At 39.4% G+C, this 20738-nt stretch overlaps 2 protein-coding genes across 6 annotated transcripts in view; one reads left to right on the forward strand and one right to left on the reverse strand.

Annotated features, from left to right (window-relative positions):
* The window catches only part of TMEM217 (transmembrane protein 217), a 49397-nt gene extending 33067 nt beyond the window's left edge, over positions 1 to 16330 (reverse strand). For 2 of the 4 annotated variants that reach the window (XM_023527545.1, XM_023527543.1), the window contains exon 1: positions 16245 to 16330. Coding sequence is in view for 1 of the 4 variants with exons in the window: in XM_011354822.2 (XP_011353124.1) it covers positions 5779 to 5788 (10 nt within the window). In the remaining 3 variants the exon portion in view is untranslated. Of the gene's footprint in view, positions 1 to 5778; positions 5943 to 16244 lie in introns of those variants that run through there. The other 2 variants (XM_023527544.1, XM_011354822.2) reach the window with 1 other exon arrangement.
* A 115-nt stretch (positions 16331 to 16445) lies between these two features.
* Positions 16446 to 20738, forward strand: part of TBC1D22B (TBC1 domain family member 22B) — a 64708-nt gene continuing 60415 nt past the window's right edge. For both annotated transcript variants that reach the window (XM_023527542.1, XM_011354545.2), the window contains exon 1: positions 16446 to 16651. In XM_023527542.1, coding sequence (XP_023383310.1) covers positions 16596 to 16651 — 56 coding nt within the window. In that variant the 5' untranslated portion in view covers positions 16446 to 16595. The remainder of the gene's footprint in view (positions 16652 to 20738) is intronic.

Below are 20738 nucleotides of genomic sequence, written 5' to 3' on the forward strand. Positions count from 1 at the left end.
CTCAGTTTAATCCTAGGGTTGGGGAACAAGTTAATTAGTCATATTCTGAGACATCAAGGGTATCCCAAAAATGCAAGGGAAGAAATAGGTTATAGACAATTATAAGGGAGGTGTCAAGATTAAGAACAGCAAATTTTCAAGTCAAATGGCCAGAGTTCAAAACTTGGCTTCCCCATTTACTGTATATTAATCCTCTGCATGCCTCAGCTTCCACATCTTTAAACTAGGTGTACCATCATTCAGCAGTAAAAAAGAATGAAATCTTGTCATTTGCAACAACATGGATGGATCTAGAGGTATTATGCTAAGTGAAATAAGTCATGCTGAGAAAGACAAATACCATATGATTTCACTTATATGTGGAATCTAAGAAAAAAACAAACAAACAAATGAATAAACAAAACAAAACAGAAACAGACCAATTGATATAGAGAAGAAGCTGATGGTCGCCAAAGGAAAGGAGAGTGGGAAAGATGGGTGGGGAAAAAAATAAAGGAACAGACAAGATAGTCAGAAAACAAGTAGCAAGATAACAAGATGGCAGATTTATATTCAACTATATCAATAATTACATGAAGTGTAAATGATCTGAACATGCCATTTAAAAGACAAAGATGTCAAATAGAATTTTAAAAATACCAAACCCACTTGAAATACGGGGATATAAATAAATTAAAGTACAAAGATGGGATAAAATATTCTATGCAAACTCTAATCCAAAGAAAGCTGAACTGACTGTATTAAAATAAAAAATAAGTGTATTTAGGAGAGATATTACCAGATATAAAGCTATATGTTTTCTAGTAATAAAGAAGTTAAATAATCAAAAGGAAATATCAATCTTAAATTTGTATGCATATAATAGCACAATTTTAAAAAATTGGGTATACCAGTTACTATTTTTAACTGATTTTACTAATTTGCATGACAAATTACTACTCCAAAACTCAGTAGCACAAGACAACCCTTTACTATGCACATGGATTCTGGGTGAGGACTTTGGACACAACACAGGGGTTAGCTTAAAACTCACTAAGTGTGACGAGGAATTTGGACAGGGCACATCCAGGATGACTTCTCACCACTCATGAATTTTGGGGCCCCCTCCTGGAAGACTCATTCACTCAAAAGTCTGGCAGCTGCTGCTAGTTCAGTTTGGGGGAGGGAGGTCTCAGTTCTACTCCATAGGAGACTTTCATGTGATTTCTGAGGGTGCTCATTTGGGCTGCTTCACAGCCTGCTGACTGGCTTTTCTTGAGAGAGTGTCCCAAAAGAGTGAGCCACAGGAAGCTGTATCGCCTTTCCCTAGCTTAACCTCAGAAGTCTCACCATGTTGCTTCTAGTGCACCCTAGATTTTAGTCACCAAGGCCGGCTCATATTCAAGGTGAGAGCAATTAGATTATACCAATTAGATTCAAGGGGAAGAGTGTTAAAGAATTTGCCAAGGAGCAAGGAATTCTGATTATCCCAGTGGTCACGACCCAAGTTCTCACATTTGCCAGGTTGCCCAGGGAAGCAAAAGTGATCTGTTAACCTAAAAATGAAAGGCCTTTTCAAAGTGAGAGGCAGCAAGTATTTATTGAGATCAACAAGAATAGCTATTTGGGACACTCTGATTCAGGCAGAAGCACAAATAGTGTTCTGATTAGGAAACAAAGGCAACAGGTATTTAAGAGAAAGGGAAAGGGAACAATTACATCAACAGAAGGCAGACATTTCTATTGGTTCAGATAATATAACATAGTGACGGTAATTCTAAACAATGTTTTAAATTTTCAGTCAAGTAGTCATAATAACTGCTTTCTTGTTACCTTTGCAAACAGTTTTGCAAGGCACAAGGTTGCTTAGGTCCAGTGCAAAGGTTATTTTGCTTTGTTTTAATATTCCAAAGATTTGAGATATAAGACATGCATGGCAGCTTCGGCTCCATTTTAAAGTGGTTCTGTTTAAATGATCTTTTACAGATCATAACAAGGAAATATTCAACAATGCATTGACATTCTCTACCTCCCCCCGATATTCCTCTTGGCTGAGACTAAGAGCTCTCTGTGTGCCCTACGCCCATCAAATCAAAGTCTTTATTGGTCAGCCTCTCTCAGGTAGCCCAGTGTAAATAACCGGCAACACAAGGCAAACTTCTGCAATGTGTGACTGCGAGTCTTCCAGAGGAGGCAGGATCTCATGCAGCCATTACAAAGAATGTAGAAAAATCGCTCAAATTACACTAAACTATTAGCGAACCTAGGTGTGACAGAGATAGACCAGTAAATAACCAGAAAAGAAAAAGTCGTTAAGTATGTGATACTTCAATAAAGAATGGTTTGAGGATAAATAAACTGCTACATATTCACACGATAGATTTTAAATGGTTGTCAAAATGACTGTAGCAACACACAACAATGTGAATGAATCTTAGCAATGTAGTAGTAAGTGAAAAAAGAGTACCAAAGAAAGATATGACAGTTAAAAACAACCAAAGGTATACGGTAAATGCATATACACACACTTTTTAGGACTATACGTAGATGCAGCAAAACCATAATGTTGTATAAGGAAACTATATAAAGAAAGTAAAGAAATGATGAACTTAGGGTTCTAGATGATGATTGCCTTGGGCCAGAGAAGGAAGTGAAATGGGCTGGGTAGACCATCCTGTCAGATCTGAATTACTGACAAGATCCTCATTTTATTTTGGGTAGAGGACTTGAGGGTAACTATTACATTATTAAAAATAACTAATATTTAAAAAGTAAATAACAGAGAGCCATGCATGGAGCAATGAGAAATATGTCCTGCACAAAGGATTATAGTAAATCTAATTGTGAGCAGATGAGGTATAATTTAAAAAAAAATAAAACAAGATATAACAGCATTTACCCTGCAAAGTTGCTGTGAGGAGGAAATGATTTAATATATTTAAAATATTCAGAAGAGTGACTGAAACATAGTAGCACTGTACTATATAAGTATTTTTGCTATTATTATTTTTACTTTATGCCAAGGGCAACTACTATTTATTATGCACGTCAAACTACAATTTATTAAGCTGTGTCGCAGCAGACATTATTAGCTTCCTTCCCAATACCCATTTCCTCCTTTTTTGCTAACAGAAGCTTTTGTTCAGGATGGCAACGAACCTAGACGCAGGCAAAATATTTGCTTTTCCACATATGAGCTTGTATCAAGGGTGTCTATGGGACACGGTTTTAGCAAATGACGTACAAGCAGAAGTCTGCTGGGGCTCTAGGAAGACTTTTATTTTTCCTGATAAAAAGAAGTCTGCTGGGGCTCTAGGAAGACTTTTATTTTTCCTGATAAAAAGAAGATGATGTGGCACCATTCCTACATCTTCCTTCTTAACTCGAATGTGGTTTGATGCCTAGAGCCTCCGCAGCTATTTTGTTACTATGAGGCAACAGGCATGAAGATAAAAGCAAATATGCTAAGGATGTCGACATGAAAGAGGGAGTCTTTTTGTATTTTATCGATTACTCCTAAAGTTGAATATTTTTATAAGTATTGATATGTGATTTCAAAATCTGTGTTTAAATAAGTTAAAAAATTATTTCGATAAGTAGAAAATAAACATTTAAATATTATATTTCCTCTCAGAGGTTCCTGAAATAATGGTGCAGTTGACGGCATCTTAGATTAATAAAATCACAGTAAGAACTTTATATTTTCAGTTCTTTTCACAATTTGACTTGTGATTCCAGCAGAACACGTTGCTGCTAGCTCTTTTCAGCTGGATCTCTTGCATTATTGGGTCAAGGGGAGGAAAATAACAAAGACAATGAGCACATTATAAGACTTTACAGCCTAAGGCTCCTATATCACTTAAGAGTACATTTGGCTGCAAAGAACAGATTCAAATAACAGTAGTTTGAACAAATAAAGATTTAAATGCTGTTATATCTTGTTTTCACAACAGAAAGTTGGGTAGTGGCAGTCTAGCATTTGGGCATTGCCCTCTGAGGAGAATCTTTGGGTGGCTAAGAAGAGGTAGGATAAAAAACTGCTTTTTTTTTTAACCCTTTGAGTATATTTGATGATTTCCCCCCTCAAATATTGTATTGCTTATTGCTTTGTAACAAATTATCTCAAACTTTAGAAGTTTATGATAACAAATATTTTTTATGTCATAGTTTCTAAATGTGGCTTAGCTGGGTGATTCTGGCTCAGAATCAAAATCTGAGCCAGAATCAGTCAACAATAGTGGCGGTCCAGCTGTTGGCTGGGGCTGTGGCCGTCTGAATGCTCTGCTAGAAGGAATAGATCCTCATCCAAGCTCACGCACGTGGTTGTTGGCAGGAAGTCTCAGTTTCTTGCTGGCTATTAGTCAGATACCTCAGTTCTTCACCTCGTAGGCTGTTTGAGTGTCCTCACAACATGGCAGCTGGCTTTCCCCATGGCAAGTGATTCAAGACTGAGAGAGACCAAAATGGAAGCTGCAGTACCTTTTTTAACCAAATCTTAGTGGTGATGTTCATCATTTCAGGTTCATTTGATTGGTCATACACACAAACCCTGGAGGGGACTATGGAGCGTGGGCTACACAAGGGTATAAATACCAGGAGGTGGGAATCACTGAGGGTCAACTAGAAGGCCAGCTACCTGTTCTAGCACATATTTACCAACAGTTGTTATTATTTTAAAATTATTTTCTATTTTGATTTATGTCTCCCTGAACATGCCCGATCTTATCTGATTTTGGAAACTGGTTAATACTTGCATTGGAGACTACCTAGGAGTATCAGGTGCTGTAGGCAGTATCAGATCAATTTAATTAGTTTTTAAGATGAAAATAGATACTTTGTATACATATAAGCTTGAGTTCTTAAAGATATCTCTTCTATATTTTCTTGTAAAACATCCATCAACTTAAAAGAAAGCTACTGAGATAATTTATGACCTCCTCTCATATGCTTTTCTTTGGCTTTGTATACCACAATATGAATTTGTACCATAATTGAATGCTCTAATGCAAGAAGTAGCTTTATTATTTTACCTTTATTTTTTTAAAATAATAAATCTGACTGAGCCCTCTTCCTTAAGGAATTGGGGAGAAATTTCTATCTCAATCAGTATTGTTTTACTCCCCATCTCCCCTATCCCTTGCTGGAGTCACATAGAATTCCCAAGTTCACCCAATCTTGAAATCTTTGTGAAGGGCTCTGGACTTCAGGCTGGTGTGTTCACTATGAGAAGCTTGATGACCAACCCCAGTTGTCCCACTGCTCATAGACCCAAAGGCTGGGGCTTAGAGCTCAGTTCCTATGTCCATGCAGCTAACCCATTAAGACATCCTGTCTCTCCAGAGTCTGGGAAGAAGTCAAACACAGGCCCCAAAGCGGGCAGAAGCAGACACCTCTCCACTCTGTCAAGGATAAGGAAATCCCACTTGCTGTAGGGGCTAGGATCTATTTCTTTCTCCCTCAACTTTTCAAGCCAACACCCCCTACCCACATAATTTAGATCTCTGCCTTTGGAAGTCCAGACTGTCCAAAACAAAAGTCTTTTAACTCTCTAATGGGGGAAGAAATGGGCATTACTCTTAAACCTACAAAGGGAAAATGCCTGTCATGCTTTGGTGGTGAATCAGCTGACAAGCAGGGAAACTAGCCCCAATTCTGAAGGAGGTAATTCTGACAGTAAATCACACTGCTACATACAAAGTCCAATTCAACTTCCCAGGGGTGTCTCTGAGCATTCCTTCTCATGTATACAATGTTCTCACTTGCTCAAATATTTTTTCTCCCCTTTTCCACTTGGCTTACCTCTATTCATCTCTCAAGATCATTTGAATCCTGGAAAAGGTGTCAGAGTTCTAAGTTGACATCTGTAATTCTCTGTCTTTTGTGGTCATAAGCTGATTGCACTAGCGCTCACACCAGTATTCTAAGCAGGAGTGTGCCAGTAAACTCTTCTCCATGTTTGTCCTTTCATAGGGAAAAAATCATTTCCCAGAACCCCCAGCAGTCTGCCCCTCATGGCTCATTGGTCAGAACTGGGTCACATGGCTACCTAGAGCTGCAGAGGAGGCTGGGGAAGCAAACTTCCTGGAAAAGCTGAGTAGAACTGCCATACTGGTTTAGACAAATCATGACTTATGCCCAGACTGGGAACATAGTTGCCTCACTTCTCTAAGAAATGAGCCCCCTTAACAAGGAAGAAGGAAAGAAATGGCTATTAAAATCTATCATAGAGACCTTATTTTATTAATTATTATGGTAGGAATTACTACTATCTCTTTGCCCCTCCTCGCATAGAGCAGAATTTTTAGAAATACACATGGTTAGCTAGAATGTTTGCCTTTCCCAGCCTCTCTTGCAGCTGAGTGCAACCATGAGACCAATTTCTAAGAAAAAAAAAATGGGTTAAAAGGGGAAGAAATAAACATAACCACCAAATATTAAGGACAAGGTCATATCCTCCTTTTCTCTCATCCCAATGGCTGAAGTGTGGATGTGGTGGGGAGCCATGCCAACTGAGTGAGGACATAACAGAGGGTGGAGAGAGACAAGGAGCCCAGACCTCTGAAAGTTTCACAGAGCAGAGCTGCCATCCAGCTTAGGGTTTTACATGAGAAAAACTGTAAACTTCTATCATGTTTAAAGCACTGTTATTTTCCAGCCACACTTATGTCCTAACAAATATAACTCTCTCCAATGCTCTAACTGTAAGTATGCTAAAGTCTCTCCTAATTCAATCTCTCCATTGATCCTGTGTTTCTAATTTACATTCAGAGAAAGTTAGAGCAAGCAACAAATACTGACTCTTGCCTGATTTAAGCAGAAAAGTCAGCTCAAAGGCTTGTGGAAAGGGCTAGAGAACCACCAGTTATCTATTGCCACAATAACTCCAGATAACCTCAGTGGCATATAACATGAACAGTATTTAGTTCATAAGTTCAGCTTATCTGGGGCTGGGCTGAGCTGGGCTGATCTCAGCTGGACTCATTTGAGTGTCTGGGGTCAGCTGTTTGTTGCCTAGAGAGCTCTGTTGACTTTGGCTGAGCTCATTCATACATCTGAAGCTCAACTGGCTGATTAGGTGGCCTCAGCTGGGATAACTCAGTGAGACTTGGCCTAGTGCCACATGTCTCTCATCATCCAATAGACTAGCCAAGACATGTTCTAACGGCAATTGCAGAGGTCAACAGTGAGAGTGTTATGGATTGAATGTATTTCCCCAAAATTCACATGTTGAAAACCTAATGCCCAAGGTGATGACATTAGAAGGTGGGGCCCTTGGGAAGTGACTAGGTCATGAGGATGGAATGAATGAAATTAGCAGCCTTATAAAAGAGGTCCCAGAGAGATCCCTTGCTCCTTCCACCATGTGAGGACACAATGAGAAGTCAGCAGTCTGCAACCTGGAAGACAACCCTTACCAGAACCCATCTAGAACTGTGAGAAATAAATTTCTGTTGTTTATAAGCCACCCAGTCTATGGTACTTTGTTATAGCAGCCCATACAGACTAAGACAAGAAGCGAGCTCAATCACACAAGTGCTTTTCAAGCCTCCACTCGTGTAGTGTTTGCTAACATCCATTGACCAAAGCAAGTCACAAAGGTGAGTCCAGAATCAGAATGAGAAGGTCCGACAAGATAACACAGATGCAGGGAGAGGTGAAGAATTGAGGCCATTAATGCAATCAGTATGCCACACTATATTCAGGTTTTGCTTATTGGGTAGTAGCCAACATCACACCACAGAGCTGGGCCACTGAAGATGCTGCTACTGCCACTAATCAGCATTTGATGTCATAGTTAAACTAAGAGACCTTTTAGCACCAAACTCTGGGTGTTGCTGCTGACATGGCTGTTCCCCCAAACAGGGTGTTGCTGCCACAAATGGCACTGCCCACTAGAAGAATATATTATTTTCTGTCTCTTTGCATTACAAGCTCCTCCTGATTCAAAGTCAAGGTTGGACAGATTTTATTAGCACATGACTTAGTTCACAAGGAAGGGCGAGAAAGTGAGGAGCTGGGAATTTTAGTTAGAACACTAGGAGGTGAGCTCTGCTCCTCACAGTTTCACAGAGTGGAACTCTTCATCTGGCTTCTGACTCTGCTGAGCCATTTGGGTTGACAATAACCCAACGATTGCCAATCGAACAGACAGTTTTTAGAGGGTTGGGAGGCTAGCATGTGCCATGTAATGCAACACCTTTTAGGCCATGCTTAGGAGTTTGGATTTCATTCTAAGTGTAGGGGAAACCATTTAATGATTAGATATGTAACTGCAATGGTCTTTTCTACAATGCAGATCTGGTCATGTCATGCCCCTACTAAACTTTCAGTGAACACCCCATTGCCTAGAGGAAAAGGTTACACAATCCTTATAGGGCATTAGAAGTCCACCATGAAAAGGTCCTTCTCCAGTATCTCCTGTCACTGAATCTCTTTCCTTGCACTCTTTGTCATTACCAGGTAGAGCCACTTATGGTTTATTTTAGTTTGGATTCTCCCAGAAGCTCATCCTGAGACAAAGATTTGAGTGCAAATAGTTTTTTGGGGGAGGTGATGGAAACACCAGTGAGGAAGAGGTAGAAAATGATACAGGAAAGGAATGCAGCCCATAAAAGGTGAGCTATTAAGCCAACTACCACCGTGGACAATAGGAGCTTAATCCTGTAAAGAAACTCTAAGAAACACATGCCTCAGAATTACCCCACTTGAGGGGTGTAGCTGGGTTATTTACACACCAACCCCTGAGAGTCTTTGTTTGACGGCTGTTCCCAGAGCAAAGAGAGCACATAGAGATGTCGAAGGATATGGGCAAGGCACTGACAGTGTCTTCCATGTGGTTTCTCAAATGCAGCTTATCCTTGTAGAATCTCATAGTTCTATAAATGCTTCATCCTTCCGCCTAGGATGTTTTCTCCTCCCAGTTTACCCGGTAAACTTCTACTGAACTAAATTCAAGACCTTTCCCAGCTTTCTAAATAGAGAGGACCATACCTCACTCTGTGTTTCCTTAGGACGTAGTACACACCTCTATTTTTTATGACTTGTCATACTGCTTTACTTACCAGCTGACTCCCCTAAAGATATTACACTTGTTGAGGGCAGGGGCTTTATGTTAACAGATCTTAATATAGTTTGGCACCTGGAATATAATATAAAGCTAGTTAGATGGAAAGATTAATTTCTATCTATAGAGTCTGTCAATGACCTGGTAGAATGCTGCATTGAACTGAGGCCAATATGAGGCAAAATCATACAATTTTTATGTCTCTTTATTATCTCTATGGTATTTCCCTTCCTTCATTCACTCGGTACCCTCCTCTTCTCTCTCTCTATCTTAATATCAAAATCTGCTCCTGGATACTTCTTTTACTTCAAAGGAGTACAAAATCAAGAGATAAGAAACCTAGATTCCTGTTCATCTTTGCCATTGATTAGCTTTAGGGTCCTTGGACAAGGTTCTTTCTCTCTAAGCTTCAAACTCCTCATTTGTCAAACGATCTTGAATATCCCTGCCAATTATTAAGGGGCTGTATAAGAATATCTCTAGAAGGATGACACACAAGGAACTGCAACAGTGGTTGCTGCTTGGAAGGAAAAATGGGTGGCTATGGGTCAAGGATATGAGAGAGATCAACTTTCTCTTTATATCCTGTATTAGTTTCCTAGGACTGCTGCAACAAATTACCACAAATTTGGTGGCATAAAATAACAGAAATTTGTTCTCTCATAGTGGCTGGAAGACCAAAATCAAAGTGTTGGCAGGGCCATACTTCCTTTGAAGGCTTTCAGGGAGAATCTTTCCTCGTCTCTTCTGGGTTCTGGTAGCTTCAGGCCTTCCTGGACATGTGGCTTCATCACTTCAATCTGTCTTCATGGTCACATTGCCTCCTCCTCTTCTGTCTGTGTCTTTTCTCTTAAGGACACTTGTCATTGGATTTATGGCCCAACTGAGTAAACTGTGATGAGCTCATCTCAAAATTCTTAACTTCATTATATCTGCAAAGACCCGTTTTCCAAATAAGGTCACATTCACAGGTTTAAGAGAGTTGGATGTGCACATATCTTTTTTTTTTTTTTTGAGGGGGGTCACCATTCAACCTACTACATACCTATTTGTATGTTATGAGTTGGTATCATGTACAAATTTGTGAAAGGAGGAAGGAAGGAAGGAAAGAAGGAAAGAAGGAAGAGATTTACATGTGACTGAACAGATATTAAAGTTTCCACTTTTCTGCCTTATGTTCTCCTTCTAGGATATGACTTTGAACCATCTTCCCCCCACCTCCCAGTTTTTATTTACTGTTGAAACCATGTTATAGGAAATGAAAATGGAACTCTCATCCCATTCGGGGAGAAGAGTAAAGTAATAAAGCCATTCTGAAAAACAACTGGGTACTATTTTGTAAAGTTGAATGTATGCATACACTCCAGACCAGCAATTCCACTCCTATATCAATATCCTAGAGAAACCTTTCCACTTGTCCACTTATCCAGGAGACATGGATAAGAATGTTCATAGCAGCAGAGTTCATAGCAGCACAAAATGTGAAAGAATCAAATGCCCACTAGTAGTAACAGAGATAAACTGTGCTATTTATAAAATAGAATATTATGCAGCAATGAAAATGAGTGAACTATAACTACACTCACTGACATGGTTAAATCTCAACACCATACTGTTGTCTAAAAGAAGCAAGCAACAGAAGAATGATGCAATACACTATCATTAATATAAACAATATACTATTTATGATTGCTAACACAGGTGAAAAACTATAAAGAAAAACAAAAGGATGATTAATACAAAGTTTTACACATGATTATACCCGAAGTGGTAAGAAAGGGGAATGCCCATAGGAAGGAACCCTCAAGAGGCTTCTAAAGTACTGGTGATGTCCTATTGCATGGTGTGGGGAGTGGGAACATGAGTGCAAATGTTATTATTTGTTGAACTGTACATATTAGTTTTATATTGTTTATATATTTAACATCCCATGAGAAAAACCCACTAGAGGTGAGGATGTAGAGCAATAGAAACTCTTAGTGCAGTGAGGCTGAATAGAAATGGGCAAAACCATTTTGGAGAGCATTTTGCAGTAACTCGTAAAGTGGCAGTTGTACATATTCCGTGATCTAGCAATGCCTTTCCTAAATATTCCTAGGAAATAAAACAATGGTTTTCAAACTTTATGACAAAAACCTCTTAAGAAATACACTTCACATTACAACCAAGTACACACATACACACGAACACACATACACATGGATGTGTAAGTGTATATAAAGCTGAAACAAAAATTTTGCGGGATGATGCCTATCCATATTACATGCATCATTCTCTGGCTTTTCTATTCCTGTCTATTCTATTTCATTAAAAGTAACAACTTTAGAATTTATTTCAATTCTACAACAGATGACAAAACTGTATTTTGAAAAAGGCTGCATTAGAGAAAATTTTGCACATGGCAATGTGTAAAAGAATGTTAACTGAGCACTGTTTGGAATAAAAATAACTGGACATGACAAATGAGGAATATTGACATAGTGGAACACTAAACTAGAGCTCTATGTATCAACAGAATGTTGAGTGAAAAAAAGCCAGTTGCTGAAGCATATGTACAGTATGATGCTATTTATAAAGTTTCAAAACATGAAAAACATGTTGTTTATGGATATGCACATATGTAGTAAAAGTCTACAACATGCATGAGAATGCTGAACACAACTCAGGATCATGGCCGTCACTGGAGAGAGGGAGGGGAAGGGGATCAAGGAGGGGCACAGGGGCACTTTAACTGTGTCTAAGGTTTTTTTGTTTCTTAATCTTTTTATCATATGTTACTTATTCTTTCATTCTTTAGGGGTTGGCAAATTACCACCCATGAGCCAAATCAGTTTTTGTATGGTATGTGAGCTAAGAATGGTTTTTACATTTTTTAATTGTTGAGAAAAATTAAAAGGATATTTCATGATATGTGAAAATTTTCATGTCTACCAATAAAGTTTAATTGGAACACAGTCACATTAGTTTATTTTCATATTGTCTATGTTTGCTTTTGTGCTATAACAGCAGAGTTGAGTAGTTGTAACAGAGATTGTATAGCCTGTGAAACAAAAAAACATTTACAATCTGTCCCTTTATAGAACAAATTTGCCAGCACCTGGTTTATTGCGTGACATGTATTTCATGATGATTTTTGAAATGGTGGCATTAAAGAAATAAAAAGGTGTGTATAATTCTACCATCTAATAAAATTTGCTTAATTTTTCCATGTTTTCTTCTAGTCTTTGACAAAACCCACATATTTTTACTGAAATCAGGCAAAGATATTGTACATTCTGCCTTCTCCCATACATCAATTCACAAACTTCTTTGATGTCTACGTAGCATTCAAATTTGCACACTTTAACAACACAGCATGATTCAAGCTTACCAACCATGTAGCATAATTTGCGTAACTACTTCCTCACATTTAAACCTTTATATTCTTTTCATTTTCTCTCTATTTGTTATTAGTTACAAGGCAAGTAACATCTTTGTTAACAGAGCTTTCCCCCTCTTTTTGACTTAAAATAAATTTCCAGAAAATAAATTCTTAATCTTCCCTCCCCTTACCTACAATTTGATAACAACCCTCTCCTTCTTGGGTTTACTCCAACAACCTCTTGCTTCTTTAGTCTTTTTGCTTATTCCTTTGCCTTCTATCATACAAGTGATCTTTCTCATTTGGCTCTTTCTAGTGGTTGCTTAGGTACCAAAAAAGTGCTTGCTCTTAGATCCCAGCTTGACCTTACCATCCCCTGGGTGATCCAACATTCTGCAGCGCATTGTGAGGGCTGCTTCTTGCTTTAATTTCTTAACCCTTCCTCTCATCATTGGGTCCACTCTACTCCTTCGCTGAGTTAAAGTCTGCCAGTAAAGTGTTGGTAATTAAGTCCAAAAGCTTTTTTTCTTGATTTCTATCTTCCCCATGAAGCTCCCGCTCTGAAATCTCCTCCCTCCTGTTCTCCAGGCCTTTCTCTTTTTCTACAAGTCTCAGAGCTTATCTCTTCCACTGAACTCTCTCTAAGGATTGGGATACACCCACCGCTTTTGAGTTCACATTCAACCCATGCAAAGCTCATTCCCTTAACTCTACTTTGCTGTAATTTAAGTTGTTTTACTCTCCTTTGAATGACTATGAAGTTAAGGAAGAAAAAGTAAAAACTTGCAGCCAGACAACATGGAGAGTCCTCTACTTAAAGTTTCAAAATAATCAAACCCTTGAGATAAATTCTAGGATCACAGGCCATACTGTTCTAGTAACTGAATACCTACAAAGCGAGGTCCACAGATCAGTAGCATCAGTGTCACCTGGGAGCATGTTAGAAATGCAGAATTGTAGGCTCTACCCCAGATCTACTGAATCAGAATCTAGGCTTTTAACATGATGTCCAGGTGATTCACATGTATATTGAAGTATGAGAAGCATTAGTCACTAGGGCCTCCAACAAAAGTGCCCCAAGGATTCCTTGGAAACCTCAAACCAATGAAGTTTACCTTTAGTGGGGCAAAGTTTGGTGTGAGGGTAATCTGGCTGCCACAGCTATCACCCATTTGATGGACAGGGTTGATTCGATTGGTCTCCTGGCTAGGTGGGCAGCTTCCTTCCCTCATCATTCTAGGTACAGGTTCATTCCTCTAAAGCTGCAAAAGGGTTTGAAGAGAACGACCTTTTCCAAGAAAGGAAAACTGTTCTTCAACCAAGAGTATAGGCAAACTTATAGAATCTTTAGTAAAGTAGGCACATCCTGTTAGGGGTTAGAAAACATTTTCTATTATATTTTCCAACTAAAAATGTGCATGATCAACACAGAACCAAAAAACAATAGTTTATACCCTTCATTCTCTCAGTCAATAAATATTAAGCACCTACCACATGCCAAGCACTATTCTAGGTGCCGAGGTTATAGCAGAAAACAAAACAAACAAAACCTCTGCCTTAGTGAAGTTTATATACTAGGGGTAGAGATGAAAAACAAACAAATACATAATATAGCCAGTGGTGATAGTACTTTAAAGAAAAATAGAGTGGTGGAGCCCACTATTTAAGATGGGTGGTTAGGGAAGACCTCTCTAAGTGAAGACATTTGGGAATATGCCTGAGTGAAATGAAGGAGCAAGTCATCCAGATACTTGGCAGAAGAGAATTACAAGCAGGGGAAATAGCTAATGCAAAGGCCTTGAGGTAGGAACATGCTTAGAATGTTCAAGGAGCAGCGAAAAGGCCATTAACTGTGGTTGGAGCAGATTAAGCAAGGAAGAGAGTGGAACCAAATCATCTAGGGTCTTTAAGGAGCTTGGGTTTTAGGCCAGGTGTGATGGAACCATTCCAAGGTATTGAGCAGAGAAGTGATGCAACTGATTGACATTTTAAAAGGCTCTCTCTGGCTGCTGTGAGGGGAATAGATTCTAAGGGGGCAAGAGTGGAAGCAGGGAGGCCTAACAGGAGGCTGCTATAATGCTATAAGGATGTTGGTGTGTTTAGATTTGGGTGGTCGTGGTGGTGAGAAAGGACCCAATGATCTCAATTTTCCTATTAAAGACGATGTAATAAGTGACTGCCAGATGACTGAAGTGAATTTTAAAAATCTTGAATAGGAAACTGAGATGTAGAAAACAAAGAATAGGAATGATAGGGCTTCTTTGGGTTGAACAATATTAACAGCATCCCCAGGAAATCAGTGTTGTATAACATTTAATAAACAATTAAGAAAAAGGAATACTCTGAGATATTTCTAGGTACACAAGTTATACTCTGCTTTCCACATGTGAAATATCAAGCCAATCAATTCGGAGCTCTTTTGGACCATTGCTGAAGCTATGTGAGTAAGCTGGAAAGTGACAGGTGATTTGCCACATGGACAAGAGTAAGGCAGCTCATGTGGGGAAGACAATTCAGATGATACCTTTAAGATAATGAGCTTTGGACTGCATGTATCCACCGAAGAAAGGGATTTAGGTCGCTGTAGATTATTTCTTCAAGACATCAACTCCTGTAAAGTCCAAAATGCCAGCAAAAGTTCTAGTTGTTCAAAATAAAGACAAAATATCAGCTTAAACAAAACCTCAGGAAACCCCTTTTGGAGCTCAGTGTGCAGTGCTGATCACTGCATCCTAAGAACAGCCAAAGAAAGGCAGCTAAAATGATTAAAAGATTAAAAGAGGAGTTCTTGTTTGATGGATTAAATGACCATAAAGGTGACTACCTGAGACAAGATGAAAGTCTATAAAAGCATGAAAGGTCCAGAAAAAGTAAAGATAGTCCTTTTATACAATCCCATGGCTGTGAAATTTGGGGGCAAAAGCAGCCATTGGAGGGCGTATAAAAGAAGGTCCTTCTTTAGACAGAGGGTCCTTAAGCATTCTCCAACATGTGAAAAGATATGTGGTAGCAGTAAACAGCAGTGCGGATAAGAGGCAAGCCTACCCAACAGTCCTTCGTTGGGATAGAAACTTTTTTGGATTGGTGCGTTCTCCCTGCCCACCCGCCTAATCACTGTGGTAAACAACCACAGACATTCAAAAAGAGAAAGAAACACTGACAAAGAGATTCAAAAGATTCAAAATGCTAATATTAAATCTCATTCTGAGTCAAAACAGGATTGAAAATAATTCAAAGGTAAAAGATTTATAATAGATCAATAAGGAAAATTAAGTCGGGGGTATATCCTTAATCACGTTGTGATTCGTATCATGGAGATATACTATGTCCTTGCAAGACATAGTATATCTATATTTGGTAGTCTGATTTGGGTGAATAAAATAAGAATATTTTCTAAATACTTTGTCAGCATCTGGGTTCTCCTAGTCAGAAAGTGACAGTTATTGGTTGAAAGAGGGATTAGAGCAGTTGAACTTCACTCACAGCACAAGTCCTTCAACAGTGACGAATTAACAGAGGAGACGGAGACTTCTGATCTAACCGTTACTCGCGTGTTGAACAGTTAGCAACCCTGGGCTATCGGATCCGTATTGATCTTCTGTCACAGGTTTAAAAAAAGAAAAAATCAGAGGGAAAGCGGAGGGTGATATCTAGAATGTCTTTGAGTCGAGACATTGTAAAAATGGGCTGCAAGCAACACATGGGCCCTTATTTTTAGGCCAAAATTTAAATATATGAGCAAATACATATGCTTTCTCTTTCCGAAAAAATATTAGAGTCAAGAACCTCATTCTCCCCAAAGAAAACAGTACCCTTTCCACCTTCCCAAACGTCCTTTACCTTCTTCTATCTATCTCGGAGTTAAGGAACTTTCAGCCCCGCCTCTCTGCTTGTCCAAGCTCCGCCTTCTCGGTCCACCTGTGTGCCCAGCTCCTGACGTTACCATTCAGCTTCAGCGGCTTGCAGGATTCCGGCTCCTGATTGGTTCGTCTGACCACGGCCCGGCAGCCCACCAATGGCAGCGACTTTGGGTGGAGGGGTGCCCACATCCAAGATGGCGCTCCCAGGAGCTGGGAGCGGGTGACCGGCGGCCGGGAAGCGGCCTGGGTTGGCCCTCTGATTGCGGGGTCCTGGGGGCATCTCGCCCGGCACCCCCTGGCCCGCCCACAAGGCCTTCCCCGGGCGAGAGCAATGGCCGCCGAGAACAGCAAGCAGTTTTGGAAAAGGAGCGCCAAGCTGCCGGGGAGGTGAGCCCAGGACGCTGAGAGGAAGAGAGTATTGGATCAAACCCTTCCAGATACTAAGCCCGAAATCCCGCGGGCCTGGGGCGCCACTGACGTGGGAGGCTGGTTTGGGAAACCTTGGCTGGGGGAGCTGGGGCTGCGTGGAGCCTGCAGGACAGCTGTCAGGCTGAGGAGCAGGCACCGAGCTTTGGGGATGGATGAGTGTGGGAGCACATCGGGGTCTTGGGGTGGAGGTTTGAGGAGGGGCTGCCCTCAGCTGGGAAGTGGCCGGAGTCTGGGCGTAAGGGATAGTGGAGTTGGGTGAGTAGATAGTGTCCGTCCTGGGTTAGGAGGGCCATCCCCAGAGCTGCTACTCACTTAAAAGAGAACTCCCTCTTGAGGGGGTCTCCACCACGCACAGGTGTTTGTTTGCACCAGGATGGCCCTTCCGTTGTTCCCCCAGCTCAGCAGGTATGAATCCTTTTCCTGGATCCCACAAGGTTCTTCTGGGAGTTTGGGACAGTCTGCAGGAGGTCAGAAGAAGTGAGGAAAATTCTCAAATTCAACCTTACTTTATCTAGAGTTGGCCTTTTCCCATTAGGAATTATTACAGGGTGACCCGAGAATTGAGGTTATTTCTTTACCTTTTTCTAAGGATTTGTTCAACCCCAAGTGACGTATTACCCCCTGCATTATAATGTTCTTTTTGTGTAAATGCACTAATTTTTTTCATTCTTCAGTTGTTTGGTTGGAGAGCAGACCTTCTAAGCTACTCCCCCCCAACCCCCTTTTCTGTGTATGTTGAGATGCTTAGCAATTGTACATCCATCAATCTGTTGGTTTACAGTTTCAATTTGTTTTGGGCAGAGTCCTGAGTAACATAAAGAGGAGTGTATGTTTCAATTGTGAGTTTAAGATTCCTGCCAGCCACAGTCTACTTGGTGATGAAATTCATGTTTGGTTGTGTCCCACATGCTACCTTTCCTAATTGATTCAGGTCTTTTCCTTCTGGGATAATCCTTTGAACTTATGGTTTTTTTGTTTGTTTTTTTAATAGCTAGAGAGAAATGAGGGTCAGTGCTGGCTATTCAGTAGTCTTATTTTATTTAGAATCCAGTTAGACATATGGAGAATAGAGTGGGAATCAGCTTTTAGTAATACAGTATTAAAATAATGCAAGGGAATTGCAGAGATAGCTTCAGATTAAAGTGCTGTGGAATTACAGTGTTAATATTAGTGCTAAAGACTTTTATGTTTTAGATAAGCACCACTTCCTGCCAACTGATTCCTTTTCCTTCCTGGTCTGTGAGCTCTCCAGTCTCACTAACTGTTGTCCTCTGGGGTTTTCCATAGTGAGATCATTAAATTTGACATCCTAAGGTTATAGTCAGAATCAATGGGAAAACTGTTCAATCAGGAAACAGTATATGAGATGTGGGACCTGACATGGTCTTTTGTGCATACTGACTGCTAGTTGTTATTAACAATCTTTTGTTTTCTGTATTTCCTCTTTTGGTCTATAGTAACATTCATCTTTTTTCAAAGCACTACTTTTGTAAGATAGGAAGAGTTTTTTTTTTTCAAGTTTCTGGATTCCTTTTTCACTTTGAAAAGTGTAGAGGGATAGAGGAGAGACCATTTGAGTTCAGAAAGACTTAGGTTATTATTTTACTCTCTACATATGTGATCAAGGACAAATGATTTGCTCAATTTCTCTGGAGTTCAGTTTCCTTATCTATGAAATGAGGATAAAAATACTTTCCTCAGGGTTACTGTGAGTACTAAATTAAACATCCTATTTGTAAAGAACCAAGGGCACTGTTTGTTTAGCACATTATAGTTGCTCAATAAATATTGATTATTAGTACTACTGTTATTATTAGAGCAAGTAAACATTTAAAAGTCTGTTTCTCTTGTGACAACATGGATGGACCTTGAGATAATCATGCTAAGAGAAATAAGCCAGACAGAAAAAGTTGAAAATCACATGATATCACTTATATGTGAGATATAAACCTAAAAGCAACAAATGAACAGGACAAACAGAGACTCATGAACATGAACAATAGACTAGTGGTTACCAGACAGGAGTGGGGAGAGGGGAGGTAGATAGGGTAAAGGAGGTCAAATACATGGTAACAGAAAGATATCTAACTATGGGAGGTGAATAAAAAATAAATAAAAGAACGTTTCTCAGATCCTTACCCTAGTATTAGGTATTTATGTTCATTGTTTATCTTAAGACATTAAAATGTTGCCACAGTTGATAACAGTTTTTAGTACCTTGCTTGTTGAAGAAAAATATTACTTAGTTGTGTGCTTTTAGCAGGGAAGCCCCAGGAGTCCCCGGTTATGGAGAAAAACTGCTTTTAGATAGTAAGTGCTTTGATTTAAAGAAAATGTTAGAGCATTTTCTCAAGAATAGAATTTTTGCATTTGTGCTCTTTCCACCTTAGTGAAGAACTTTCTCCTGGGTGGAGAAATGACATAGATGACTGTGTTTAGATTCACTATAACCTAGAAGTGAAACTAGTTTACTCTCCTTTGCTAATTCAAAGGTAAAAATTCAAAGCAATGGCAGGGTTCTTTCAGTTTCTTTGATCATGATCCAGCAACCTTAATGGCAGCAAATAGGAATTATATTTAGTAAAATAGCCTAAGTTCATAATGAATTAAACATCCTTTTAAAAAACAACAGCTTTATTGAGATATAATTCACATATCATAAAAATTCACCCACTATTCAGTGGTATTAGTATGGTCGGTTTTGTACAACCATTGCCACTAATTTCAGAACATTTTTATCATCCCAAAAGAAACCTCATATCCATTAGTAGTCGCTCTTTCCCCTTACCCCCACTCAGCCCCTGGCAACCACTAATCTTTCTGTTCCTGTAGATTTACCTATTTCAGACATTTCACATAAATGGAATAATGTGATATGAGACCTTTTCTGGCCTCTTTTATTAAGCATAATGTTTTCAAGGCTCATTCATGTTGTACCATATATCGGTATTTCATTCCTTATTATGGCTAAATAGTATTCCATAGTACAGATACACTTTATTGTGTTTATCTTTCATCAATTGGTGGACATTTGGGTTGTTTCCACTTTTTGGCTATTATGAATAATGCTACGAAATTCACGTGCAGTTTTTTGGGGGGGAGTGGATTTATGTTTTCCATTCTTTTGAGTATATGTAGAAGTGGAATTTCTGGGCCATATGGTAACTCGATGGAATTAAACATCTTTTTAAGTTCTCTCAGTTATTCACAAGAACCCATGTGCTTGATACACCAAATGGTCCTTGCATGGATGCCTAGGAAGATAGGAGGCAATATGTACCACGCGGTTAAGAATGCAGGCTCTGGAAACTTGCAACTAGTTGATAAGTCCTGGAAATCTAATGTACAACATAGTGATTATAGTCATCAACACTGTATTATAAACTTTGAAGTTCCTGAGAGACTAGATCTTAAGTGTTCTCACCAGAAAAAATAAATGATAATTATGTGATGTGATAGAGGTGTTAGCTAACACTTTGGTGGTAGTCAGTTGCAATATGTAAGGGTATCAAGCCAACACATTGTACACCTTAAACTTTCATGTTTGTCAATTATATCTCAAAAAAAAAAAAAAAAAAGAGGATGCAGGCTCTGGAACCCTGGGTTCAAATTCCCAGCTCTGCCACTTTTGGCAATGTGACCTTGGGCAAGTTACTTACCCTCTCTGTGCCTCAGTCTCCTCACCTGTAAAACAGGGCCCCAAAGCTTTTATGAAGGTTAATTGAGATAATGCATAGAAAGTATGGAGGAGGTACTCGATAATATTAGCTATTATGAAAATGATAGTTGTAATTACAGTGGCCCCTATTTTTATTTGTTTCTTCCCCTTGCTCCAGTTTCTGAAACTAGAATTGAAAAACTTTAATCAGTCATGTATCTGGAGCCCCCAGTGAGTCCTGGGTAGGGGAAAAAAAAATACTTGTTAATAATTAGGCAGAGGGTTTATAGAGGCACAAATAAGCCTAATGTGAGATAGCTGTGGTATCAGGTGTTCTTTAGTGATGAGGCGTATGATTTTGAGCAATGGTTCTCAAACTTCAGTGAG

This window comes from Pteropus vampyrus, unplaced genomic scaffold (genome assembly GCF_000151845.1).
Source record: "Pteropus vampyrus isolate Shadow unplaced genomic scaffold, Pvam_2.0 Scaffold18, whole genome shotgun sequence".
NCBI classification, from domain to species: domain Eukaryota; kingdom Metazoa; phylum Chordata; class Mammalia; order Chiroptera; family Pteropodidae; genus Pteropus; species Pteropus vampyrus.